Source organism: Brachionichthys hirsutus, chromosome 7 (genome assembly GCF_040956055.1).
Source record: "Brachionichthys hirsutus isolate HB-005 chromosome 7, CSIRO-AGI_Bhir_v1, whole genome shotgun sequence".
NCBI lineage: Eukaryota > Metazoa > Chordata > Actinopteri > Lophiiformes > Brachionichthyidae > Brachionichthys > Brachionichthys hirsutus.
In genome coordinates, this window is record NC_090903.1 from 7,061,509 (window position 1) to 7,088,473 (window position 26,965).

Here is a 26,965-nt window from a genome sequence, read left to right on the forward strand (position 1 = left end):
GCGCGTGTCCGTGGATCTCTCCGGTCGGCGCGTGTCCGTGGATCTTTCCGGTTCGAATGGTTTGCTGCGGGCTTTTTCTTTTCTTTGGCCCGGCCGCGGTGCGTTCAGGACGGATAACGATGATCGACGGAGGATCGTTTGTTGATGGTAGGTCGCATTTTCTAATAATGATCAAACCTTTGATCCCTGTGGTTTCCGGCAGGTGTCTGTGTTTTGGATGGGGGGGGGGGGGGGGGGGGCTGTGGATGCAGTGGTGCATAGCTGCAGCCTCCTGCAGATTGCGTTGAACATCAAATGCTTGTTGAATATTTTAATGCTTAGGTTGGCGTGCGTGGCCTGCTGCCTGTCTTCAGAGCTGATGAGACTCTTTTCCTTTCATCCTTTGCAGCATCCGACCAGGCCAGCAGATCCTCAGGTTCTCCATCGCACAGGAATTATGTCGGGATCAATACCTTTGGGGTAAATGGTTACAAATAAGAATACAATGAACTCCACTGTGACGCCGCCTGACCTGGTGGATGTGCCAAGGCAGCAGAACCACAGCGGCGCCCTGGGTGGGGTGCCCCCGTCGGGTTGGGCTGCAATCCACACCGCGACCCTGACCTTCTGCTCCCTCCTCCTCCTCCTCATCTTCTGCCTCGGCTCTTACGGCAATCTCGTGGTGTTCCTCTCCTGTTTTGACCCGGTGTTCCGCAAGTTCCGCACAAACTTCGACTTCATGATCCTCAACCTGTCCTTCTGCGACCTGTTCATTTGCTGCGTGACCGCCCCCATGTTCGCGCTGGTTCTCTTCCTGGACGCGGGCGAAGACGACGGGCTGTCGAAGAGCTTCTGCTTCGCCTTTCGCTTGACCGGCTCGGGCTTCATCATCATGTCCCTGGAGACGGTGGCAGTCATCGCTTTGCACAGACTCCGCATGGTTTTGGGGCAGCAGCCCAACCGCACTGCCTCCTTCCCGTGTACGCTGGCGCTCGCCGCCTTGCTGTGGACGTCCAGCTTCACCATGGCGGCCCTCCTCACCGTGCGAGCGCAGGCGCGTCGGGGCGGGCCTTGCTTGCCCCACTTTGGCCCGGCAGGTGGGCAGGCCAGGATAGTGTCGTACGTCTACCTGGCAGACTTCGCCTTTTGCGTCGCCGTGGTGTCTGTCTCGTATCTGATGATTGCTCAGACGCTGAGAAAGAATGCACAAGTGAGGAAATGTCCCGTCATCTCCGTAGGCGCCGCGTGTCGCCCGCCCCCGCCCCCGCCACTGACCCCAGCAGGCTTTGAGAACATGCGGTGTGCGGCTCAAGGCCCCTCTCTGCACCGTAACCAGACTTATAACAAGCTGCAGAATCTTCCCACGCACCCTTGTGCCAGCAAAGCCAGACAACCGCCGGTTCCTGGCGCCGCCCAAGGAGCGACCTGCTGTCAGCTGGTTTCTAAAATCAACTTGTCCACAGCCAAGGACTCCAAGGCAGTGGTCACCTGCGTGGTCATCGTGTTCTCTGTGCTGCTTTGCTGTTTGCCGATGGGAGTTTCTCTGGCACGGGATGTTTTGTCAACAGAAAGCAGCTTTGCACGTTACCAGTTTGAACTTTGTGGGTTTGTACTCATTTTCCTCAAGTCGGGCATCAACCCGTTTGTGTACTCCCGTAACAGCGCAGGCCTCCGCCGCCGTGTGCTGTGCTGCCTTCAGTGGTCGGCGCTGGGCTTCCTCTGCTGCAAACAAAAGACTCGCCTGCATGCGATGGGGAAAGGCAGCCTGGAAGTCAACCGCAATAAATCCTCCCATCATGAGACCAACTCGGCTTACGTACTGTCGCCCAAGCCTCAGAGGCGACTGGTGGACCAGGCTTGTGGGCCCAGTCACTCCAGGGATTGCGCGGCTAGTCCGAAGGCCGCAGGTGCCGGCAAACCCCGCCCTCCCAGCACGTCGACACCCATCAACACCCGCATTGAGCCCTACTACAGCATATACAACAGTAGCCCCTCTGTGGGACCCAGCTCCCCCACCAGCCTGCAGCCCGTCGGCTCTCAGACATTTGCTTTTGCAAAGTCTTACGTAGCCATGCACTATCACACTCACCAAGACGCACTCCAGGAGTATGAGAGCACCTCAGTGCACCAGATTCCCATCCCCTCAGTGTGAAGAGACGATCTCACCTGGACTTTAGATTAGATGTGATTTAAAAGACAAACAGGGAAAACAGCCTTTTTCCCGTGTTTGGATCAACCATTTTCTCTAATCTATATGTTGAGTTTTCTTTGGTCGGGGGTAAATTATAAGCATTGCCATGGAAACACTTTCTGTACTGTTATTAACTTGATTTACGGACACTGCGGCCTCACCTAAGTCTGCCCCTGTGTTGCACACGCATGTGCCGTTGTAACCATGGCTGTGGGATTTCGCTGAAGCCAGACTGTTGTCATTGATTTCACTGCTGCTCTCCTCCTGGCTGAAGTTGCTGAGCTCCAATATCGGCTCTATGTCCGACCTCCTGCTGTGAAACCTTTGCGCGGGCCCACACACACACACACACACACACGGCTGTCGGTGGAATACGGCCGCTCTCCGGTGGACCTTTTGCCTTCTTATAAATATCATCATGAACTCGTAAAAACTTTTCAACACAATAAATGTTTAGCAAATGCAATGGATGTCTGCTGTCACTTTTTTAAATTAGAAGAAGTACAAATTTATGGCCAGCCAGTTTCAGAAATGATTGATCTTCTCGCAAATGTCTTTCCCTGGTGTCAGATTTTTAATTGCAAGCATCTATTCCCTGTTCTTTTCTATATGTGATAGAAAACATATTATTTGGGAGTTTTACTCTTTGTGAGGCAAAACATGACATTTGAAGGTGCCTCTCTTTCTGATATAATTTATACAAAGTCAATAAAGGATCATTAAAATAATTGTAGATTATAATCCTGCCACAGTTGTGAACTCGGGATGTCAATCTGTTGAAAAATATGGAATATATATGGAAACACCACACAACCCCCGATGTGTGAAGTATCTAAAGATCCACTCAATAGACAGCGCCCTCTGCTGGACATGATTGCAACTAAGTCACTCCATGTGTTCTTCGTGATTGGCTGTTCTTCGCATGGTGGAGAAATAGGCAACTAATTAATAACAATTATAAAAAAAACGAGAAACTTGACAAAGTTCTATTTTTTAAAGGCACTGAAAATAAACGCCAATAATAACCAAACCGATCATAAACTTCTATCACTCACGTTGGATTTAGTTTTTTCCCCTGAGAATTCCAAAACTACTGACCAGCTGTTCATATTTTCCTTTTATTCTTTGCTGCAAATGCATTGATTTTCATCCCAGTGATCATGTTCCCAGAGTATATGATAAAAAGTCTGTTCAAAGCCGCAGACATCCTGAACATCTTACAATCTTTTTTTAGCACTTACTAGTGTTGCACCGCCTGATGCATAAATTACACTCAGTCCCTCCTGCAAATGAACACGGCACACATTCCCAGGGCAGCAAAACATTCTGCCGCTTTTTACCTCATTCTGCAAGTGCCACAGTCTGGGCACTTACACACGCGCACACAAACAAACACACACCTTGAAGAAAACCCCCCGATCATGAATAATTTTGATTCTCCTAATAATTATAAATGCCTTGATTCGTTACCCTTTAGCTTTGGAGTCATCGACACACAGTGAAGCACAGATTGTGTGAGGCTCGGTTTGCAGTCTGAACTAGCTCGCCTGATCAGGTTGGAAGGCGCAGCTTTGCCCGCTGCACAGATCAGAGGGTGGATCAGGGCTACGCTCCTCCGCTACATGAAATCCAACCTCAGGATCATCTTTATCCTCCATTTCAAGTTGATTTTGTCTTTTAGTGCAACCTCGTCAGAATCTCTGTCCCTCTGCCAAACAGGCTAAATGTTCCTCCTGTTCCTTTGCGGCCTCTCTCCCGCCGCTCTCCTTGATGCACTTGTCGCCGGTTGGTTAGTTTAACTGGAGATCGACAGAAGTCCATGTTCATCAGCGGTGTCGAGAATCCTGCAGATGACTGGAGACTCAACCTACGAGGAGGAGAAAAAAAACAACACGTTTCCTTGTGCAAAATGAAACATGTTTAGCTCTTAAGCTGACCATCTAGGCCGTTAGCACTTAGCAGTCTAGCCGAAGCCTCGGCGTTAACCTGAAAATGTTTGTGTCCTTAAATATCTGGAAGTCATCCATTACTTCCAGACTCACCCCGAGAAAGTACTGACATGTCTGACGCTCCAGCATGTACACAGTGACGGCATGAGGAGACTCAGACTCCTTGCATCTGACGAAAGGAAGACAAAGGAGAGGAGGAATCACTGGCGTGTTGCTCGTCTTGACTCCGGGCAGTGACATCGTTACTCACTTCAGTTTGACGACAACCTGCCTGGGCTTCCCCGTCGGATCACACACATCCCCGTGGCCGTAAAAATGGGAAACCAAACTATCCGGAGAAAATGATAACACAAATCAAGAACATTCCGTGTAATATTTTTTTAGCCATGTTGCAAACGGCCTACTTGACTCTCTGGACGCCATCGTCTTTTAGATGGTAGGATCGAGCGATGTTCCTCCGGGCCCAGTCGATGTGCTCCTCGGTGTTCCAGTTCCCGACGACCACAGTGTTCTTTCCCTGCTCTTTATCCTTTCACAGCACAGAGCAACATCTTCACCTCGCTGTAGACGCTGACGTTATGACACCTCATAATCTTCCATACACTATTAAAATGAACTAATTATACAATTACTGATAATCTGATTGCAGTGAAAAACAATTCTTTGATTATTAGTCGATATGGAATCGATCGCGTGGTAGATATAGATATATTTTGTCCTAGCAGAGGGGCCCTCACCTCGTGGTACTGATGGACATACTTTCCATAACAGAATTCGTATTTCCACCACCCAACTCCCTGAAGAAGGACCCACACACATTCAGAGGGTTAACTGCTGAAGAGTTGAAGCGCGGCGCCGGCGCTGCAGGAGGAAACGCCTCACCCCATGCAGGCAGTACGAGCCACTGAGGAACTCATGGATGAGCTGATCATCTGTCAGACGAGAGATGTGAGTGGTGCCCACAGTGGCCTGAGCCTGTCCTCCGATGGTTACGGCTTTGTGAGTGGAAGCGAAGGCCTCCTCTCTCACTGGGGACGTCTCCTCCTGTCAAAGGAAATAGAATTGAACAAGGTGTTTAGCGCGGCGCCATTTTCGTTCTTCTTCTGTGAATTCTGCACGTGCCTCACCTCTCTGATCTCCGGCGCTGTGCTGAAAGGAGGTTTGAGCTGCTCCTCCCGTTCCTTGTCCAGCTGGGCGAGCTGCTGAGGCCGAAGAGGAGAGCCTGCGAGAGCCTGGCAGAAGATGGCGTTCACTGGGGAGGACTTGAACCTGAAATGGATAGAGGTGAAACAGAACGAACAATTTCCCATCCTGAAGTGTTTTCTGGCCGACCTACCTGTAGTTTGGGTGAGAACACAGCAGCGGCGTCAACACCACCACCTCATATTCACAGGTGGTTACCTCGGCGATGGACAGGATCACGTGGTTGGCCTCTGGGTGGCAAACATAAAGCACAGACGAGGTGCGGGCCTGGTTCTCTTTCAGCACGCACGGAGTCCCGTTTCCCATCTCCATTGAGAAGTAGGGAGTCAGCTGACCTTCTATATTCTTCGTGGGCACCTGGGAATCAGCAGGAATAACAACAGGAAGTGAGAAGTGACAAACCGCCGCTCGCATATTTCACTTTCTTTGCTTACCTCCGTTTCTATGTCTGATTTGACATCTTCTACGCCTTCGTCTTTATCTGAAGAAATTAATTCCTCGAATTAACACAATAAGGAAAATAGGCGTAAAACTAATTCCACGTTGTAAATCACTCAAAAGCATCCTTGCCTGTCTCCGATGACTGTTTCTTCTGCGCCATGTTTCCCAGGAAGTATTCCTGAACATTCATTTTCTGGGGGGGGGGGAAACGCACGATTACCATCAGGACAACGCTGCATTCTCCATTCGGGTCATCTGGAAACGATTGACTCCACTCGAGCAAACTGACCTGCCCGGCCTCCTTCTCTTCATGATACTGTTTTACATGCTTCCCATGGCACACCTCATATGTCCAGTACGACTCAATCTGGGATGTCAGCAAGACGATAGTAACATTAGATTTTTTTTTTTCTCAGCACCATGACCTAAAATCTAATCGTGTTAACGGTCGGGTCACAGTCTTGCAGACGTCGGGTGAAGTCTCACCCTGTGGGAGCAGCTGTTTCGTTTGAAGAGCGGTTCAAGCAGTTCACGGGGACTGGGCCCGCCATACTCATTACCATCATCCTAAGGCAATAAAAGAAAACACGGAAAATGACAGAGATGAATGTGTGATTAAATAAAACATAACGCCACTCTGAATTTATGTGAAGTGAATAGACAGCGCCATCCACAGTAAGAGTTGCATTTTTACAATGTTTTTAAACTGGCTACACATCATGTAGATCCTTTTATGATGGCCATAAATGACTGTTAATAATACAATTAAAATAAAAAAATGTATTTAAAAAACTTTCTTTCCTCATACTATACCAGTACAATGGATTGTTGAGTACTACGTTGCTACTGTAGCCGAAAATAGGAAGGAACTAAATACAAATTCTTCATTAAGTAGTTTTCAGGTATCCATACTTTGAGTATTTATTCTTTAGATTATTATTTTTTTCTCTCTCGAAACATTAATTCACATTGAATCCATTCTTTGACTGTGACTGTCCATAATAACATTTAAATAAAGCTCTGAATTTCTTGGATTAATTGTGTGTCGATGCTGCATTAATATTTCATGATACATCTTTGCTCAAAAACAACTGGTGGAAATGTCAAAGGAATTCTGTTTAGAACTTCACTCTTTGAAATGTGACATGAAATGTTGTTCAGAACATTCTAAACAGATCAAACTCTTCTTTCTGTGGGAAAAAAAAAAAAACCCTCACGAAGCAGTGTTCGGTTATAAATAGTTTACCTCATCTCCGGTTGCCAGAGAGGGCAGCAAGCATTTGTACTTCTCCTTCTCTGCTGTCGTCATGATCACAAAGTCATCTTCTTTGTAAAGCGCGCCGGAAGCTGGCTGGAATTCACAGATTCAAATGAACGTCACTTTTAATGACAGAGCCAGGAATGGAGGAGAGAAAGAGGAGACTGTGTGGCGAGAGCATCTCTTTTGGTCTCGTATACGACAAAAAAAATAAAAAATAAAATAAGAATACTGCCCGAGGATGCTTACCAGCGTGAATTCAGGGCCTGGCCAGTTGATTTTAAAAGATATTTCGTCCGTAAAAGACGGATATCCTCCTCTATTTGCCGAGACGCTGCTGCAGACCTCCGCCAGCCCCCCGAGCAGCACCATCATTAGTCCCGCCATCGACGCCCCTGTGCGGCTGCTGAACTCCTACAGCCCGCTCACTTCACCGAAAGGCCGTCCGAGCGACGCATCGGAGCTTAGCTTCAATACAGTCGGAGAAAGTCTGAGAAGGCTGTCAACACAGAATACCGGAAGTGACCTGTCCTTTGCCACGTCGTGTTCCGCCCGCGCGTTGGATTGAAAATGACTGCAGCGCCACTCTGCGGTGCTTGGGGGTATTGACATATATTATATTTTAGTGATTTATTTATTTATTTCGAGCAGTTTTGTGGCCAAAGAAAAACAAATAAAATAGGTTATAAAGAAAAAGATGTACACCCCATAATAGACAAACAATTAGGCCTATATGATGCTCGAAATGAGGTGAGAAGTAAAACTTATTGAACCCCACCCCAATCAGTCAAATACATTTATACAAAAACAACAAGCAGCTTCCTTTTCCAATCTCCTGATCAGAAAAAAAATAATTTATTTTTATAATATATCAATGCACATGTGCAAGATCCACACATACTGTTCATAATGATATCAATACAACACAGGTAACATTATTTTTCAAGTACCAACAATAGTAACCATAAACCATAAACCACACCTAAACCACCTATCCACAACACAGTCTCTGTATTTTGACCAGACATTCAGGGATTTAAAATGCTGAATGTTTTGACATTGCTTTAGTTCAAGGCCCAGGCTGTTCCACAACTTTACTGCACACACAGACAAGGAAAACCTTCTCCTGGTGGATCATCTTGCCATTGGAATAATGAAGGTCCCAAATCCTCTCATGTATTAACAGCTAATGTGCAATGAAATGCTTTGAACATGAACAGTAAAGTGTGTAGTTTTTTCAAGATCATTCACATTTAGTAATTTGGCTTCAAGAAAGAGGATTTGTGTGTTCAAAATAATCAGCCTTGTGTAGAATTCGCATTGCCCTTTTTTGTAGATGAAATAGTGATAGTATTAAATAAATAATTATAGTTATTTCCCCATACTTCCACACAGTAGGTTAGCTATGGAAGGATTCGGGATACAGTATACCGCGAAGGAAACACGAGTCTGCTCTGAGAGGATCAGTTTATAAAGCAATTCACGATTAAATGTTCCCTTTTCCAAGGCAACTCAAAAACTCTGTTTTAGTGTAGTATATTAAATCTGTGTATGTGGTGTAAACCTATTGAACTTAAAAAATAAAACAAGTAAATGTATATATAGGGAAATGGAAACCATAAAGGTGGTTCAAGCAGATGGCTTATAGTGTTTAGGATCACTGTAAATATTTAGTAATGTACTTCTAATGAAACACATTATCCAGTGATGTGTCTGCAAAAGTGTTTGGTTTATAATAAAAAAAAGTCATGTACTTTTTATAGTGTAAATTTCTATTCTTGCCATCATGGGTGAAACATTCAGAAACTGTGACTCACACCTATTGTTGCCGGTTGTGAAATAGTATTTCCGTTTTCTCTTACCTGTTGGCATCTTGTCCAGGTGCACAGACTGCAGGGGCATCTTGATTTGACCATGTCTGGGCTGTATATGATACGTTAATGTTTTATACAGTGTATTAAAATCTGCAGTTGTATTGTCTAAAGTAAATGGTTTGGTTCTGGAAGTAACATGGACAATCTAATTGAATTAGGTTGAAAAACGGGATTGAAAACATGTACCATTTTTAATTCACAATATATATATTGGTTGTTTGGTTTTTTTTACTGAGCACGCTGCACTGTATGTTTCCTCCCTAAAAGTTTGCTTCTGGAATCACACGTCTCTACTACAAAACGGTCATCCGTTTACATGCTGCAGCTGCCTTACTAAAATCCATCAGAGATGTTCTAGCGAAATTAGTGCCGGCCACTCTAGAATGAATCAGGACCTAGAGGAAGCAAGCCTGGGGTGAACCGAGATTCTTGGGACCATCCTTTGGTCCAACAACGTATACGATTCATCTTCCTCACAGACCGCAAGATGTTTTCGAGGATTTCTCGACTGATTCCACTAACTAAAGAAAGCAAAGTAGCTCTGCTTCTGGGCGTCCGCATGAAATGCGAAAGGCATTTTATTTGCCTTAAGGCTTAAGCCAATGATTCAAGAACTCAAGATGTCAGAAAAGGTAAAGGAAGAAAGACATTTCATATAAAAAAAAGAATTTATTCATATTTTTTGTACATTGCAAACACTGTAAGAGCAGCAGAGGACCAGAAGTTGTGGTGTGTGTGTGTGTGTCAGTGTGTGTCTCGTCGTGTGGATGTTTCGTGTTCAGCAGCAGGGAAGGAGATGGGAAGAGGCTTCTCCCCTTGGTTGGTTACTGGTCACATGACCAGCTCTTCACCAGTGACCATTAGACTTGAACGTTGCTCCTACTAAAAATAAAAGTCCTCTCTCGTGCCCGTACTTAACACATGACACATTATTCATTCTTTTAAATCTTCTTTTCATGAAGGTAAACCAGTATCTCCATCCACTCATAAAGACTTAACACATCCTCAACAGATAAACGACTCCTCTACACAACTGTCCCTTTGGGTAAACAGTTTCAAAGTGCCATAGATTATACCCCCCCCCCCCAACCTGTTCCAAAAAATAAAAACATTTCCTTTAAAAAAAGAAATCCTTGAAGCTTTTTCAGCGGCCTCATCAACAGTGACAACACACGTGGAAATAGTCACTTTAACTTTACAATATTGTTTATACAAGAATTAAGCCAACCCTATTATTACAGTATGTACACCCCCTACCCCCCCACATCATGACACATCAACCCAGAACTCCATAGGTCCTCTGAAATGATATTGTGTACGTTCCTCAGTTTGGCTCCGTGTGCCTTCATCTCGTCTCCACGTCCACAGTTCTTTAACCTTTTGCCGACGGTCGTGTCAGCGATGCCTCGAATTGTAAACTCAAATGCCACAGAAGAGGTTGCACTCACTCTTCATCCGTACAGACCTGAAACAGACGAGAGACGCCGGCTGTGACATGGGGAACCTGCTGAATGATCCATTTCTGCATCTGCAACAGCAATGTGATTCCCACTGGGCTTCAACCCCCGCCGGCCTCTCACCTTGACAAACGGGTGGTCTAGTAGCATGCTAGCTGTCCAGCGGCGTTTGGGTTCACTCTCCAAACAGTGATCAAGGAAGTCCTTCCCCTCTGTGCTCAGCTTCTCTGGGATGGGCGGCTTATGGCCCATTCCTACTTTATACATGATCTGGAAGTTGTGCTCATACTCATGCCAGGGCCTCTGCAGGGTGCGATAAAAAGCAAGGACATTATTTGTACACACAGAAATGTGTTGATAAAATCGCAATAATTTAATAAGTCGACAAACAAGACTTCGCAATCAGAAATCTGACTTCTGGTCTCATCGCTGTCGGTCCTGACCTTTCCCGTCACCATTTCAATGAGAACGCAGCCCAAACTCCAGACGTCTGCTGCTCGTCCGTGACCCTCGCCCTTCGCTCGGGTGATGACTTCAGGTGCCATGTATGCTGGAAAACAAGAAAGTCACATAATACACGTTCAGGTTTGAGGTCTATTTTTCCTTTAATCCATGTTAACATGTTTGCCATAAAAACACAATCCAAATATAAATAAAATATGTTAATATTTGCATCACATATTGTTGAAGCCATCAACAAATAAAGACATGCATGAGAGTTTTTTTGGGTACAAGGAGGGTGGGAAATGACAAGTTAAACCACAGCGCCCCCAGCTGGTGACATGCAACCTGAACACCAGATGTACCGTAATATCTAACCTGCTGTTCCCAAAGTGCTGTTCACCTCCCCGGGCATAGTGTGAGTGTTGTTCCTCAATTTTACAGAGCAGCCAAAGTCGCCCAGCTTAATGAGGCCTGACGACGTCAGAAAGATGTTGGCTCCTGAAAAGTGTGTATTAAAAAGAGACAGCATTAACAGTGGGCTGAGAAGAGAAACCCAAGACTAAAGCATGTGACACTGACCCTTGATATCCCGGTGGACAATGCCGTGCTCGTGGAGGACATTGATGGCTGTGGTGATCTGTTTACTATAGAGCCTGATGACGTGCTCCTGCAGGCCCAGTCTGGACACCTCTTCTAGCGTGCCTTCATCGCAGTACTCCATGAAGATGTACATCTCCTCCTACGGGCAAACCACACGAACTTTAGAGCCGTTTCGGCATGCGTCCCTCTGTGTAAAAACGGCTGCACGGATGCGTCTTACCCGATGGAGCTCGACTCCGAAGTATCGCACCAGGTTCTTGTGTTTAATGCCTTCAAATATTTTCAGCTCGTCTGCAGTCTCCTTGATCGTTTTGTGATCATTCGGCTGGAATCGGATCTGGTCGTAAAACAGAAACACAGATTTTAGTTCCGCCTGCGGATCGGAGTATAATTTAAAAAAACTAAAATTCACTTCCTGTGGCGAATACCTCCTTCATGGCCATTAGTTCTCCAGTGTCGACGTTGATGCAGGTGTACACCTTCCCGTACTGGCCCTCACCTGCCACACACACACATTATCTTTGATGATTGTCTGTGCAGGAACTCCGTGACTTCACATCAAGGACCAGTAGTCTTGCAGCTCACCTATCTTGTTGCCCCTCTGCCACTTAAAGGTCACCTTCCTCAGTCCTACGTGCATGACAGTGTCGTAGGACTTGGGCGTGTGACACACTTGACCTATGATGTTGCGCTGCTTCATCATAGCATACCGCTTCTCCTCAAATTTGCGAATGGAGCGACGGACGGCCTCCAGTGGGCTTTGCCTCGCTGCCGTGTCTGAGACGCAAGACAGAAAAAGACTTACTCCTGATCACGTGTTTTAGTTAATCCATTCTTTCTAAATGGACAGCCTTACCCTTAGACTGGCTGATGAAGGTGCGGAGCTCCCAGCTCCGACGTACGGTGCTGTTAGCGTCCCCCTTAGGATAGGAAGGTTCTGGGGGGGGGGGGAAGAAAATCAGAAGAGAAAATTCAGCCCATCGGTGTGATTAATCCGCACAACAAATCCAGCTCTGTCACCCACTGAACGTTCCCACCTTCTCTGTCCTCTGTGGGGCTGGAGTGGCGGCTCAGAGATTTAAAATGCAACTCCGCGGCGACCGATGACAGACGGTCGTTCTCGTGGAAACTGGATCCCCTGCAAGGACACGGAAGAAAGTTGGCATGTTGTATTACATAAAGGCTAAACACAGTATAGTCTCGATCAAATTTAATGCGCTGACTAATCTTTACTTTACATGAATTCCTATAAACATTTGACCCATTGGATCATCTTGAGCTCACCGTGAAAGCTACATAAACCAAACACAAAATTCAACCTATCAAACACAAGATCATTCTACAGTTACATTTCAGTTCTTGCCCTTTCATGAAAAAAAACTCATCGCTCTACGTTCTGAAACCCATAACCAGTTTGGCATGCAATCAGTCATTATACAGCGTGAACACACTGGAAGTCCAGATGTGCTGGTGCATGTTCAGACTTCAAAGCACACAGAAATAAGACAAAAAAATCTAATGTCACAGCAAGACACTAAAAGCAGAGTATCGTAGCCCACTATTCCAATGACAGAGAGAAAGCTTCTCATCATTTTCACACCATGCAAAAATAAACCCAGCCTCTTCCATTGGTCACCATTTATTCCGATTTCGGGATTAGAAAATTCACTGAGACGCCGAGGTAATAAATATATATATATATATGTATAATTCTGTATTCCTTCTTCACTTTAAAATAAACATTTTCATGTAGCCCACATCAATGCCATACACGTCATCTAGAATTTCATTGAAGCCATTGCAGGTTTAGATTGCATCGTATCCTTACCTGTGATTAGCACAAAATAAACGCATTCAAAAGGCTTCCAGCACATAAACTAAACTAAAATTAAATCTGCTAAATTTATATCCGTGATGCCAAGCAGAGCTTGCAAATGCTCGAAGAACGGCAGAATTAACAAAAAAATACGAAAATAATTTTGATAATAAGAAATATAAATAAAAATCGACAAGAGTGCTGCCCTATTTGCTCTCTTTGTGTCAGACGCTGTGTTTTGACAGCCGATCCTACAAGGGGACTTTTGAGACTCTGGGACATGACTACCTGACGTCATTGGGGCTGCTGCCGAGTACTTTGGTGTGGCTGTTTTCCCCCGAGCCCTGAGGGACAGGGCGAGGGCCATTGGGGAACAGCTGGTTCCGGAGGTCGCAGGGAAGACTTCGAGAGCTGTGTGGTGAAAAAACAAACTGAGGAGCTCTGCCATGGGAGGTCAGGTGGCTTTGTGTGGGATGTGAATTAAGTTACGTATAAGAGTGTGACTGGGTGGCTGGTGGAGAGACAGACTCGATACCAAAAAAAAAAAGAGAGAGATACATACTTGGAGCATACATACACACACACACACACACACACACAGAGAGAAGCTCACGCCACACACAAGCAGAACGACAAAGCAAAGTGAAAAGCAAAGTGATGTGCCGTGCAAGAAAGAGAATCATGCCAAAGACAGAACTTTGACCGCTTACCTGAAGCCTTCGGCGTTGGGGATGAACAGGTTGGGATTTGGGGGGTCACTATGGGAGCGGGGGACCTTCACAGGACGAGGACTATTCCTGGGAGCTGAAAAGAAAAACAGCCAAAGCTCACTTGAGTCAAGCCACCTAAGAGGAATCTTGGGTCTCATTTACAGAGATCACAGAAGACCCTTCTGGTTTGGGTCGCACACATCACACGTTGAAATATGACACATACCCTTTCCTGTCTGTCCACCTCATGTTTATGCAGAAGTCCTCCTTGCATGTACTACTACTGTACTTTGGGCTTGTCCCATGACGGGTGGTCGCCACAGCAAATCATCAACCTTCTCCACTTCACCCTGTCCTTTGCATCGTCCTCCCCAACACCAGCCACTCTCATGTCCTCCCTGACTACATCCATGTATCTTCTCCTGGGTCGACCTCTAGCCCTGTTCCCTGGCAGTTCCATCCTCAGCATCCTTCTCAGCAGCAGAAAAATACAGACCCCCACCTCCACCCACACTTTTATATGGACCAACGGAATGGAATAAACTCCGTCAATGGGGTGTGTTTCTTTGCTCCATTTTTATTTTATTTTTATTTTTAAACTTTCTAGTCTCCACTCATTCATTTATCTTTCAATAAGAACAACATTGATATTCTACATCTGGCCTGGTCACTATCTTTGTTTCCAGTCTTGTTGAATCAGGAAGTGTTTGCTCAACAAACATATTTTCCAGTACGTCCTGACTTCCCACTTGCCCTGGGCGACTGCAACGTTCTACTATTGCCCACTGAGGATCCGAATAGAGATGCTCAGAGCCTGAGAAACCAGGACAGTTCCTTAAAATAACTTCGGCTTATCAAGAGCACATCTTTCGTCTTTACCCTCCCCATTACGCTGCGGAACAGATTTGTTATTTCGATGCGTTTGTGCGGGCTCAGAGATCTAATAAACATGAAACAGAATGCATGAACGGTCTTAACTCTCCAGATGTGGCACCACTGCCGGTAAGTGTTTTTAATCACAAAGCAGAGCATCTTACCGATATACAGGCCGGTCACTGGGCTATGAGGCTTTCCAATCACATGTCCTATACATTCATTCATCAACGCTTGTAAGTTCTGCAGAAACATGAAATGGTAAACTCACAGTCAGAGATGGTAAATGCATTAAATTCAAAGCATGCAAAGAAGAAGCGGCGTCATTTTACCAGGAAGTCATCCTCTGGCAATGCAGAAATGAAGGCAGGTTCAATGGCCTGAAGGAAATCAAAACCCTGAGTTGCCCACCTGTAGATGAAACATGATGGTCAGTCGGGGAAGGGAAACATTTTCTGCTGCTGTCAGTTTTCAGAAAACTGAGACCAGAGATCTCCCGTGAAACAACGGCCCCGCGCTAATATCAGTGCTGCCATGCTAGCTTTTAATGGCTGAAAACAAATGCATTTCAAGGCTGTGGCTGTTACACACCAGACAGATATCTATTTAATTTAGACCAATAAAATGTATTTTCTCAGATACTGTATCGATCTTGCAGTCCCAGACAGAGGGTCTGACTGAAAGCATCCATGAACAACAAACTACAACAGCGCCTGCACAGACGGAAGGAAGCGAAGCCTTACCTGGGCTTGGTGCCTCTGCCACTCTCACATTTGGTCAGAACATAAGTCATCCATTTGCGGGCGAAAGCTATGTAGCGCTCCCCAATCCTCTGCCTGAACTCCCCGGACATCAGGCGCACCACCTCCTTATGGTACTGGAGGTAATAAACAGTCGACGGGAGCATATTAAAGACAATCACTTGCCCTCTGAGGACTTTAAGTGTCCCACATTAGCCTAAATGTCAGCGGACACACTTGTTCTGTGAGCTCTATTTGTGGAAAATCAGTCAGAATCAGAAGAGAAGGGACAGATTATGTGCACCAAGCGAAGCCTGCTTTAAAAAATAAATAAAATAAAGATAAATTACATTCGATTTACCTCAAAGGCAAAATTATAGCCCTGGATCATTGCCTCCCTGTAGTACTGATGAAGTGTGGCTGACTCTGACTCCTCCACCTCTGCCTCAAACTCCGTGGTGAATATGTACTCCACTCGGTCAATGGTAGTGCTGATTTTAATGCATAGCTGCAGGGCCTCGTCCTGTGGGAAAGACAGGATATGGGGGGGGGGGTACCATCAGCATTATGTTTCACTATCATCATTGTCTAATGAAAAAGTTCAGTGCAACATCGATATTGTGGCTCTGAACACGGATGTGAAAGCGTTAGCGTGTTCCCTTTTGAGAGCCGATTCTGAAATGTGGCCTGACATCAGCTCAGTTGTAACTTCCGTAGAGCACCAGTGTGCGACTATGTAAGAACCTTGAGCTCCTGCAGCGCGCTGGCAATGAGAGGCTTGCTGGACGTTTGCTCTCGGCTGAGCGCCAGCGCGTCCTCCATGGACTGCTGAAAGGCCTTCCGCTGCGTCACGAGGTGGGCCGACTGCATCACGATCAAGAGCATGTTCTCCACCTGAGAGGAACCATTGGGCCAGTGAGTAGCTGGTGAACGCGACACAAATAACGCACATGAATGAAGCACATACCTTCATGGCCTGTAAAGTGTCCACGGTCTCCATCTGGGGGACCAACTTGAGCAGCTCGCCGTCCCACTGAGCCCAGTCAGCGTCGGCAGTGGAGTCCCCAGCTCCGTGCTTGCTCATGAGGAGGTAGGCCTCATCCTCGGCCAATTCATCGGGCTCTTTGGAGCAGTCTTTGCCGGCGGCGGCATCGAGAAGCTGCAGGATGAGCGCTCGCTGATCCATCAGGCCACAAGGAACAAAAACGTGGAGCTCCTCCAAGCCGAGAATCTGAACCTGGATGCAAAGTCAAAGCGATACGTAAATAACCCGAGGATGGAAATGAGAGATCAGAAAGGGGCAGACATACCTTGACATAATTTCTCTTCTTCAGTGCCTCCAGAAGACACGTCACACCATTGGTGAAAATAAACTCTGCAGCAACTTCCAAGTCCTGCAAGAGAAGGAAGCAAACGAAGAGTCTGTCAGTCCCAGCTCCAAGTCAGTCGTGTTGCCGCCTTTCTGTTTCAAGTTGCCAGCAATTCTCACCTTGCGAAGCATCTTGGCAAACCCCAGGGCTTTGGACGCTCGCTCCCTGGCCTCGTGGAAAAGCTCTTTAAGTGAGCGACTGGTCTCAATAACAGACCGCCTCAAAGAAAACAAAAGACTGAACGTTAACACATCTCCACAAGGACAAAAAATAGAAACGCCAACCGAAACGTCTGCCATCTTTTTACCTGATCTCCTCTGAGGCGCTGCTGTCATCTGCGCTTTCTTCGTTACCACTCTTTTGCAGACCGGCGTCAAGGAACTGGCCCGTGGAGTTGAGCAGCATCCCGGCAATATCGCTGAAAAGAGCAGAATCAGACTCAGCTATATATATAAATGAACATACACACCACTAAATGACGGCTTCAGATTACTTTTAGATTTGAAAACTTTGCTTTCTGCAATAATCCTGTGTTCATAGCAGCCATTAATTATGGAATAAAACTCGATTGTGGGCGCTGGAACCTCTTCAGTGTTAGGTAGAGATATATACGCTTTGTATAGTGGACTTTTGAGTTTATACTGAATTAACAATATGGAAATATGGAAGTGATATTTTCAACATGAAAAGGCCCGTATTTACATAATGGTTGATGTGAACGCCAAGAAGAAACACATTTATATTTGTTTTGCAGGCGAGTGACCGACCAGAAAAGCTTTCCCGACTGGGCCTCCCCTCCGCGGATGTAAGGAGTGATGACCTTGGTGAAATGCCACTCCTCTTCTAAGAGGTTCTTTAAGCTGTGAGACGCCTGAGGCAGCTGCTGCAACATCTGGATCCAACTGTGCATGTAGTCAAAGTAGACCTAAAAAAACAAAAAAAGCAGCACAAAATCTTTTACACGAACATGTATTTCCTTAACGCACTCTTTTCCCAAGCTGTTCTCTGCAATTAGCGTATGCCGGAAAGCAATTCTTGAAATCTGTGCCTTCAAGCGGAGGAAACAGCCGAGAGTCTTTACCATCAGCATTTTGTGAAGATCGTCTTCAAACTCATCAATATTGGCGTTTGTCTGGAAGCCCTGAGCGTCGGTCACGACGCCTCGCAGCATGAACTGATAATACTGCTTCATCAAGAGGCCGCCTTTGAGAACCTCTTTGCATTCACGCACCAACTGCAGAGCAGGAAACGGCACGGCAACAGACAGATTAGAAACAGCCTCTGACCCGTAAAATGGGAAAATAGCCAACTCTATCCATGAAAATCTAATATAAAAATACAAGATATCAGAATTAAATTTACATTTCTGTCAACCACTTACATTTGCGCATATGGAAAATGCTCATATACCCCTTTATGTATTCTTAGGCTACTGGATCAACTAACTGCGAACGTTTTTAAAGGCCAAACCGCATCGCTGGTGTCACTTGCCTGTTTGATGCTGAGCAGTGAAGGCTCTCCAGCAGGCCTCTGCTCCAGTCGCAGTTTAAGGCATTCATGAATGACATTGAGGAGGACTCGGCACAGTATGAGGAATGCTGGCCGGAAGGACGGGAGGTCCATATCCAGTAAATCCTCCCAGGAAACGTGGTCTGCCCCTAGATCCTGATGTGCAGCATCACTGAAGGTCTCGTAGCGGGAAAGCTCTGGGAGATAATCACTGTACAGCATGGGATCTGGGAAGTCTGCAAACTGCACATGGGAGACAAAGACTATCTGAACGAGCACCGTGGCTAAACAGTGGGCTAATGTGCTGTCTGAGTCAAAGGCATAATTAACACAATATTGCTTTTTTGTTTTGTTTTCCGCTATCAGCAATCCAAGAGATCACAATCCTTACGTGCAAAAGGACGAGCTGATCAACTACAATAATGACAGTTATCAACCCCCCCCCCCCCATCTTTAACCAGCTTTTAGGATACTGGGTGTTTGTGGCACGCTGAATTCACCTGGACTCCAGGTTCAAAAAGCTGTTCCCTCAAGGGTTAGTTACAATTACAATGTGATTGATCTGGTGCAACCCGACAATTAGACCCACACTCCAAATCAGCCTTTCTGACGTGATTAATTCGCTGAGAATCCCCCCCCCCCCCCCCAAGGTATACATACACTATGTGTTAATATGATGCTGATGGTTACAATTATTATTATAAGTTTTGAAACACAAATGTCATCAAAATCATTCAAGAAATTTGGATCTAATGTCTACTTAACGGTTTCTAAATAACTTTTCTTGGCACTCAAGTTAATTTGCAGCTTCCTGGATGCCGGAATGCAGCTTCCAGTTTCCGTCTCACAGGTTCGATAGGTCCTATGAGCAAGGCACTTGCATGGCCCAAACAAGCAGCGACAGAAAAAAAGAAGAAATTCATGAGTCTCTTTTTTGCCCTGAAAACTGCCGAGTCAGCACGAGGCAACATCTGTGCCAAACGTAATTCATGGAAAAACTGGATGCACAACTAATTAGGAAATATGTTACACCTCTCATGTCTTTATACCGTATTCATTTCATCTTTATGAGCCACTGTAATAACAAGATTGTTCACTCCACATCCCCGACGAACACACCAACAATTATGCTTGAGACAAAGAGAGATCTATGTGTTGCAGGAAACCTTTGCAGCACCAAAGCAGAGACATTTTTCCACTTCACAAAGCATGCACAGGTTTGGTTTGTGTTCTATCCAATTCCAGGCAGTGATATTCCACTCTCTTCCTTGGTGTGAAGAGGTTATTGGAGCTGAAGTCCCAAAATTAAACATATATGGGGGGGGGGGGATTTCTGCGAACTTTCATTCTGATCTGGATACAATGGGTCTCAATGCAATAAATAGGTATACGTTTCATGTCATAAAGCAAATTGGAAGATACTGATGTGCTGTAGGGATTCAACCAATTCATATTTTCTTATATTCATTTATGATTGTTAAAAAATAAAAAAATTAAATGCTAAAAAAACTGTCAGAAAACAGTGGAAAAACATGCCATAGATGACTTCTTTTAAATTACCAGTACTTGCATTTTCAGGAGAAACTATTAACTATTAGTCAAAATGGTTGCAATTTTTCTATCTTTTAACTAAAGCAATTACTCAATAAGTTAATCAATAATCCCCACAAAATTCAAAGACCTCACTTTGGTGCATATTTTAATCTCAATTTTGTCACCCATTCTCAGAGACCCACTTTCATAGATGTTTTTCTGCATTACAGATTACGGTTTATAACTTTACCTCCAGGGAGACGGTGCGGCGGAGCAGCGCCGCTCGGGTCCTCTGAAGAGAGCGGTCCATCAGTTTGTGCAGTCTGAGGATCAGTTTACGCAGTCCCATCTGTTTCAGGGCTTTATCCACAAATGGTCTGTAGATGGCTGTGGGACAGAAAGCCCCCCCTCCTACAATCACCTCTGCACTTACTGCATTTGCAGTGGGGAGAAACTCTTCTGACAACAATCGGGCAAACTTAGGAGTCAGTGACGGAGACGAATCTCCCTCTGCGTCCCCTTCCTCCTCCTCCTCCTCCTCCTCAGTGTCCCTGCCTTCTCCATCACTTTCAGCTGTAAAAGTGGCGGACGAGTCATTCTCATCCTCCTCATTCTCGTCTTCTTCATTGCCACGAGAGCCTCGAGGCGACGGAATCTCAAAGACCGGCCACCCGATACGGGCTAGATCGTGAAGGCCGAGCACAGTGGCCATGACGCGCAGTTTCTGGTTGAGGTCTTGCGTGATATTGAGCCAGAGGCAGAGCGCCTGCACCCTGCCCTGAAAGTCTCGCGCCGCGTACTTTTCATAATCCTTCTGCAGGGCCTGCAAAGAAGGGTACAAAGCTTCCACCGACTCCAGCAGCTCGATGACGCGCTTGACTTGTTCAAATGCCAGCCGCTGGCGCTGAAGGTGCTCCCGGCAATCATCGCCAGAGCCCAGAGGTTCCGCCGCATTCACTGCCGATGATGGAAAAGCACTAAAGCCCCAGTGATCCACTCTACAGTGGTTGGTCACTCCTAAAGTAGGGTTCCTCTCCTCTCCACAGACTAGATCTGGGACATTCTGAAAGACTCCGTCGCGCGTCTGACAGAACAGGGCCCCCCTCAAGCTGGCATAGTTGACCTTGAAGTGCAGCACCTCATTGATAATGTCAGGAATTGCCTGCCGGGCAGTGAAAAGAAAAAGATCTTGGTCGTTGGTGGAGCGGCGAGCATGCCAAGCCTGCAGCTCCAACCAAATGACCTCATTGTTGTGCCCCATAAAGGCCATGTTCTCCAGACCCCTCTGCTCCTTCTCCTTCCTCTTTGAGGACATAGACGTGAGCTTGAGCAGCAGCCGCAGGGTTTCAAAGAATTTGAGGCGGTCGGAGGGACAGTCGGTTCTGGAGGTCTGGCGGTGGGTCCGGGCAATATGGGGCATAGATATGGGAGGTTTGCAACTGCTGCAGCCCAAGCTCAAATAAGGCTTCCTGGGATCCATGCTGAGGGCGCCGAAAGGACTCGATTTGGAGAGTGGATCCAGCATGAATGAGCCTTCAAATGTCTTCTTGTGGTCTCTCTCTGTGGAGCGGAGTGTGGCCCTCTGTTTCTTGCCCTGCTTGTAGCTGTGCTCCTCGGGGGGTTCCGGTGGCCTGGGGCTTTCTCTCACGGCAGATGGGCTGAGGTCTGCAATGAAACCCCCCCCCCCCCCAAAAAAAAAAAAAAAAATAGATACAGTCAGTGACTCAGTGCAGTGCACATAAAACATCTAAAAAAGGGACTTTCACATATGGAGCAATAAAACTGATACAATAATTTACCTTTGTTTGGAGAACGACCAGCACTCCTCGACTGGCTGCTCCTCTGATGTTTGCTAGACATGCGCTTCATCTGCCGGGGGGTATATGGGGGCGATGTGCCATACAGAACTTCCTCTTCCTCACTGGCAGAGTCCCAGGATTTCCCCACCACAGAGTTCTGTTGTGATGCATCTTCCTCTCTGCGGACATTTGAATGCCATTGAGAAGACGAAAGTGTGTCAATGCTTTGAAAAGAAACCAGACCGATTGCAAGCTACATCAAAGAACTGCAGGAGGAAGGTCAAAGGGTGCTGGGTTGTGCTTGTTGCCAGAACAGCAGATCTCTTATGCTACAGAGAATACGTTGCTAACCCTTAACCAGACTGAACGTCTGCCGCTACCTCCAGCAGCCTGATGAGTCGCCTGCTGATTCGCACGACTTTAACGTCAACCTTGAGCAGTAACAATCCAATGTCACGTCATGCCAGCTTAACAACATTCTCGCTGCAAATTTCAGACGATAAAAGGCCGTAGTCAAATATTTCTGCAATCACCCGAAATATGAAAGAAAACAGGGAGTTCCAGCAGCACGCCCTTCCAGATTACAACGTCAGAGCTTAATGCCTTCTGTGGGGTTTTTTTAATAGGATTAGAGGGAAAGGTTGGAACGTCTGACCCCGCCAACCAAAACAAAGAGACAGAAGGAAGGAGCGTGAACCAAGCATTCTCTACGCCAGCCGCCGTGCCCCTCTTCAATCGAACATCAGACTGGGAGGCGTTCCCCAGCACGCGCCTGATAGCGTCTTTGTAGATGGAGCTGAATGAGTGCGCACACACTCAGTGGAGAGCGCGTGTGCGCATGTGTGTTTCACGGGTAGGAAAACTCCTTTTCAACGAGACGCACATTCTCGCCCGCTGAACTGAGCTCAGAAGGAAGACTGAAAGGCGCTCTCTGCCAATCCTGCAGCGTTCTAAGATTCCACATTGCGATAATTCATGACTTCATGAATAAAACATAATGCAAGCATGACATCAACAGTGTAACCATCGTAACCACGGCAGTCTGGGAATTACGGAGTGACTCTTGCATGAAAGAACACTGGTGCCTTTATTAGTGCATTGTACAGGAAACTGTGAAGGAGCTTGTACCGCAGGAGCAACACACAACAGACATGAAGACACGGCGAACAACTTTGCATGTTGCAAGAAGGCATTTAGCAAAACAAAATAAAGGGCAAATTGTTGTGCTCCTGCATAGCAAAAAATAAAATAAAAACGACTTTAAGAAAACAATAAAAAAGAAGCAAGTAAATGAAATGCTCCATTGCATTGATCACAAGCGAGCTGGGCATGCATTTGCCAGCATTACGAAGGTGCGTGGTGTCCGTCGACAGAAATAGTGCACGCATGCGAGCGAGAACGGGGTCAAGTTTTGAAGAGACACTTCCCGATGCAGGACGGCATGACTAAATCATTAAGGAATGACAGCTGAACCAGTGACGCCATTGCTGCCGGATGATTGCTCGGTTGCTATGAGACGCTTCAAGCACAGATTGTTCCGCCACTACGGTAACAATTTGGTGCAAATTCCTGGTTAGATATCTTTTGCTCCCCCCCCCCCCCCCCTGCAAAATCTACACACAAGTGGTAGAGAGGAAGTTGCAGAATTTCATGCGCCGCAGTTCACCACGGCTGTATGAAGCTGCGCCTGCCTAGCGGCTGCTGCTAGTGAGTTATCACTGCAGATGGTGGCTGGCTGGTCTCAATGGATCATCTGTTGGCTCATTTGGGACACCAATAAAGGCCTGTGGAATGCTGGAGCCCCGAGGCAGAAACATTGAGTGTGAAATAAAAGCACAGACTCGCGAGTCTTTTCAGCGGAGCGACAGCAGCAGTGATACCAAGGGCAGTGGGAGTCAGGGGAGGGGGGCTGACCTTTGACCCCTGCCAGCCGTACTATTGTACCAGAAAGGAGCACGCTATTGTATAGCAGCGACACGTGGCCTGTGAGGCCCCCCCCCCGGCTGAATAGGACACAGCTGGATAGCGAGCACGCTTGCTCAGGATGCCAAAACAATAAGGGATCTTTTGAGAGAGAGAGAAAAAGGAGATGTAGTCAGTTTCTGCCCCTGAGAGGCCATGCTGGCAATAATAAATAACTCTTGATTGGCTAAAACCAAATTTTGAAACCCCCTCCCACTGTAAAAAACAAAACAATGTCTGCTGATTACTAATTTGGTGGTGCAATAACAATAGAAAAGCTATCTGTGCACTTAGGCCCAGATCTTGATGGAAAAACAGCTCACGTATAGAATCGTGTAGAATAGTATGACCTGCAAGCCAGTCCCTGAGGGACAGGCAGCGATGATGTAGGATCAGAGTTTGTGCTGTAGCCTGACAGAATTCAGGAACAATGCACACAACATACCTGACCCCACCCTGCTCTGGAACAGAGTGACATTGCCAAGGGTGGACCTCCCGACCTCTCCTACATGGAACAGTGCAAAGTACAGAGAGTTTCTTTTTACGTAAGACACGATACCGAGGAGCCAGAAAGTCAGCGCTTTCCTAAACACTACGGTGCTTGTTTGGCTTTATGGATGACTCCGATGGCAGGGGAAATCTCAATCTGAGAAAAGACATGACCGAAATGCATCTAAATGCAGACACAGCGTGCAGACTGTGGTGCTGCTGCGTGAGCTAAGTGGTGTAATGACATGTTTTTCACCTTATCTTGCATGCATCATAAATGCAGTGTGGGCAGTGGTCTGCCTCCCCTGGGAGATTTAATTTGAAACTGTAAAGTCACAAGCAACACCTTTGTCGGTTTCGGCGTCATTCAATTCAATTTCCTGCAGTCAAGCGAGTTCATTCTATTCAAAAATCAAATAGATGATCACGCTATTTGTGTTCCTTCTCTGCTGGTTTTTTGTTTTTTTGTGAAATGTGATCTTATCCTTGCAGAAAACCAGCCACAGCAAAAGATTCAGTAGTTACGGAGGCCAGACTGTAAAAAAGGAAACGGATGAAAGTGAAACAAAGTGAGAAGGCGCTGCTATTTCTCAAGCAGCTGTGTGCAGCAACATGATGCGTGCATGAAATTTTACAGGGTGGGCCATCTGTACTCAACAAGCCTGACATATCCAAGTATTAATGAGTCACACCGATGAGCTGCTTCTCCATGCAGCGATCCACACAATATCCTGAAATCTCAGGAATGCATGAGATTCACAGTATCGTCACAATTACTTTAAGAACGAGACATTATGGACAAAGGACCTCTGTGGCTACAACAACAGAGACGGCTCTGATTGCCAAGCAAACTCCAAACGCTTTCTCAGAATAGTGACTGGTTGATCGTCTCACCAGAGTATACACAAGCATTGATTGAGCTGCAGAGACAGATCTGTATGCTGCAGGCTAAAACAGAACTCTACTCTACTGAAATCTATGCAGCATCGACGTTTACAATGGGCTGGATTTAGTACCGGTATATTTCTGATCCCATTACTTTGTCTTCCAAGGAATATAAGAGAGCTTTCTAGTGTTTACTGTACATTTTCACACAAACCTTTCCACACACATTTTACAGACGCTTGCGACACTGACATACTTCCAGATAAAGAATGTTTAATGGCTTGGTGCTTTTCTTTATGCAACAAAGGCAAAGACAAGCAATTACAGTCACAAGGCCCAGTGTTGCACAATCATGCAAACTCTGTGTCTCCACACTGGTCTACAGGATAAATACCAAGTGAATGGTAGGCTGCTCAATCATTACTGACATGGTAAAAAAAAAAAAAATCTTGGAGATTGAAGTTGATCCAACGCGATAACTGTCCTCAAAAGTCATTAGATCTGCAGGCACACAACTGCATAGTTGAAGGGAGCAGAGGAGACATAACAGCGGATTCCACAGGGCTTGGTCTGTTGACGGTCAGGGGCAAACTCTGCGGAATCTGTATTACAATATGCATTCATGCTACAAAAGCATTCCCTGTGAGAATGCAGAAAGCCATTGTTCGTTCAACATGCCATCGTGAGCACTGCAAGCTCATCTAGCGTGATGAAACGTGTTGCAGCTGCTTGGATGTACATCTGCAACAGATTGTCGCCTCAGTTATAGACAAAAAAAACAACAACAACACAGCAATGATTCCACGAAATGCATCAAGTAGAAACCAGTACGTGAAACCGTAACAGTCGAAGATCCCCGCGTCATGATTCAGCAGATGATCAAACACCAGCGCCAAGTCTCGGCTTGGAGGATTAACAATAACAGAGGAGCAACAGCGGACCAAAGCTAGTTTGCGCTTCTCATTTAAGATAAAATGCATGGTCAGGTAAGGTCAGATAATTAACAACACACTTTCGAGTCCATCATATGCGCAAATATGGCGCATCCCATCTCGCTTCATGTCGGTCGGTTCTTGTTGGTGAACTTTAGAGTGGACAATAAAGTGACAAGCGGCGGCTAACAGCAGACACTAGCTAGCTTGTTCACTATGCTGCATGTTACATCGGTTGACAATTATCTGGAATGGTACCTTAACATTGGGCGAGCATCTTGCTTATTTCTGGAGCAATAAAAAACAAACAAATAAAAACCTAATATTTGCAGCGAAGCACGCCTAAAAAAAAAATGTCTCCGAAAAGTTTGCAACTCCAGTGTGTTGCAAATGCAGCAACTCCACGCGTAGCACTATTTGACAGGAAGTCGATTTCTAAGGGATGCGCGAGCGCCGCCGTAAAGCCGACAAGCAGCGTCACGTTCAGCTCTCTATTTAGCAAGCGCGAATGTCCTAATGGTTGTAGTCAGCGTCGCTGTCTCTGCTCCACATACCTGCTGGGCTTGTTGCGATCTGGAGGCTCCATAGCAAAGCAATGGCTGCTCGATCCTAGCCGTGCACGGAGCGAACCATGCCTAGCCGATATCGCGCAGACTTTGCACCGCTGAATCCTTGCAAAGAGAGGCGGATTTGTTTCTACTTGTGAGCACTTTCTATTCGCCGGCACGGTTGACTCTCGCTTGTGCGTTTGCTGTCGCCATCTTCCCAACGTTCATTGAGGAGTGCCACACGCTCTTGCATTACTACGGCAACCCGCACGGGACACGTACGGTCGTCACAGTGCCCGGGAGACCCTTGCGCGTGTTTGTTTTTTTTTTTTGTCATACGAGTACATTGAATTTAATTGTTTATTTCAAATAAAAAAATACAAAATAATGAAATAAATATTCG

At 46.2% G+C, this 26,965-nt stretch overlaps 3 protein-coding genes across 4 annotated transcripts; 1 reads left to right on the top strand and 2 right to left on the bottom strand.

The window, feature by feature from the left end:
• Positions 1-484: 484 nt before the first annotated feature.
• gpr75 (G protein-coupled receptor 75) lies at positions 485-2,131 on the top strand. Its single transcript, XM_068741758.1, has one exon. It carries the CDS (start codon positions 485-487, stop codon positions 2,129-2,131), a length of 1,647 nt encoding a protein of 548 aa, XP_068597859.1.
• A 1,046-nt stretch (positions 2,132-3,177) lies between these two features.
• On the bottom strand, positions 3,178-7,524 carry erlec1 (endoplasmic reticulum lectin 1). 2 transcript variants are annotated; one of them, XM_068741245.1, is made up of 14 exons: positions 7,271-7,524; positions 7,010-7,114; positions 6,250-6,330; positions 6,053-6,130; positions 5,893-5,956; positions 5,757-5,803; positions 5,456-5,679; positions 5,247-5,388; positions 5,002-5,163; positions 4,857-4,916; positions 4,524-4,648; positions 4,370-4,447; positions 4,230-4,288; positions 3,178-4,037 (listed from the first exon to the last, which is right to left on the bottom strand). In XM_068741245.1, the coding sequence occupies exons 1-14, from the start codon at positions 7,406-7,408 to the stop codon at positions 4,033-4,035; spliced, it is 1,368 nt and encodes a 455-aa protein (XP_068597346.1). In that variant the 5' UTR covers positions 7,409-7,524; the 3' UTR covers positions 3,178-4,032. The 2 variants fall into 2 exon arrangements, with proteins under 2 accessions (XP_068597346.1, XP_068597345.1); XM_068741244.1 differs by having other exon boundaries at positions 4,213-4,288.
• Positions 7,525-9,575: 2,051 nt separating this feature from the next.
• On the bottom strand, positions 9,576-26,600 carry map3k4 (mitogen-activated protein kinase kinase kinase 4). Its single transcript, XM_068741006.1, has 28 exons — positions 26,569-26,600; positions 23,763-23,784; positions 21,747-21,921; positions 20,198-21,612; positions 18,397-18,657; positions 17,987-18,139; positions 17,673-17,830; positions 17,213-17,323; positions 17,025-17,124; positions 16,846-16,929; positions 16,503-16,772; positions 16,280-16,429; positions 15,897-16,058; positions 15,539-15,672; positions 15,128-15,206; positions 14,960-15,038; positions 13,923-14,016; positions 13,501-13,623; positions 12,434-12,534; positions 12,253-12,333; positions 11,982-12,173; positions 11,825-11,895; positions 11,617-11,733; positions 11,376-11,535; positions 11,172-11,294; positions 10,796-10,902; positions 10,476-10,655; positions 9,576-10,360 (listed from the first exon to the last, which is right to left on the bottom strand). Exons 1-28 carry the CDS (start codon positions 26,598-26,600, stop codon positions 10,340-10,342), a joined length of 4,755 nt encoding a protein of 1,584 aa, XP_068597107.1. The 3' UTR covers positions 9,576-10,339.
• Positions 26,601-26,965: the final 365 nt, after the last annotated feature.

Excerpts from the sequence above, each read along its gene's own strand:
- map3k4 (XM_068741006.1), bottom strand. The coding sequence starts at position 26,600 with ATGGAGCCTCCAGATCGCAACAAGCCCAGCAG. Across the intron at positions 16,430-16,502 it reads ACACTTTACAGGCCATGAAG|GTGGAGAACATGCTCTTGAT; the intron begins GTATGTGCTTCA and ends GGTTCCTCTCAG. Across the intron at positions 15,207-15,538 it reads GGCAGAGGCACCAAGCCCAG|GTGGGCAACTCAGGGTTTTG; the intron begins GTAAGGCTTCGC and ends TTTCATCTACAG.
- gpr75 (XM_068741758.1), top strand. The coding sequence starts at position 485 with ATGAACTCCACTGTGACGCCGCCTGACCTGGTGGATGTGCCAAGGCAG.
- erlec1 (XM_068741244.1), bottom strand. The coding sequence starts at position 7,408 with ATGGCGGGACTAATGATGGTGCTGCTCGGGGGGCTGGCGGAGGTCTGC. Across the intron at positions 6,331-7,009 it reads CTCTGGCAACCGGAGATGAG|GATGATGGTAATGAGTATGG; the intron begins GTAAACTATTTA and ends TTATTGCCTTAG. Across the intron at positions 5,680-5,756 it reads AATCAGACATAGAAACGGAG|GTGCCCACGAAGAATATAGA; the intron begins GTAAGCAAAGAA and ends GCTGATTCCCAG.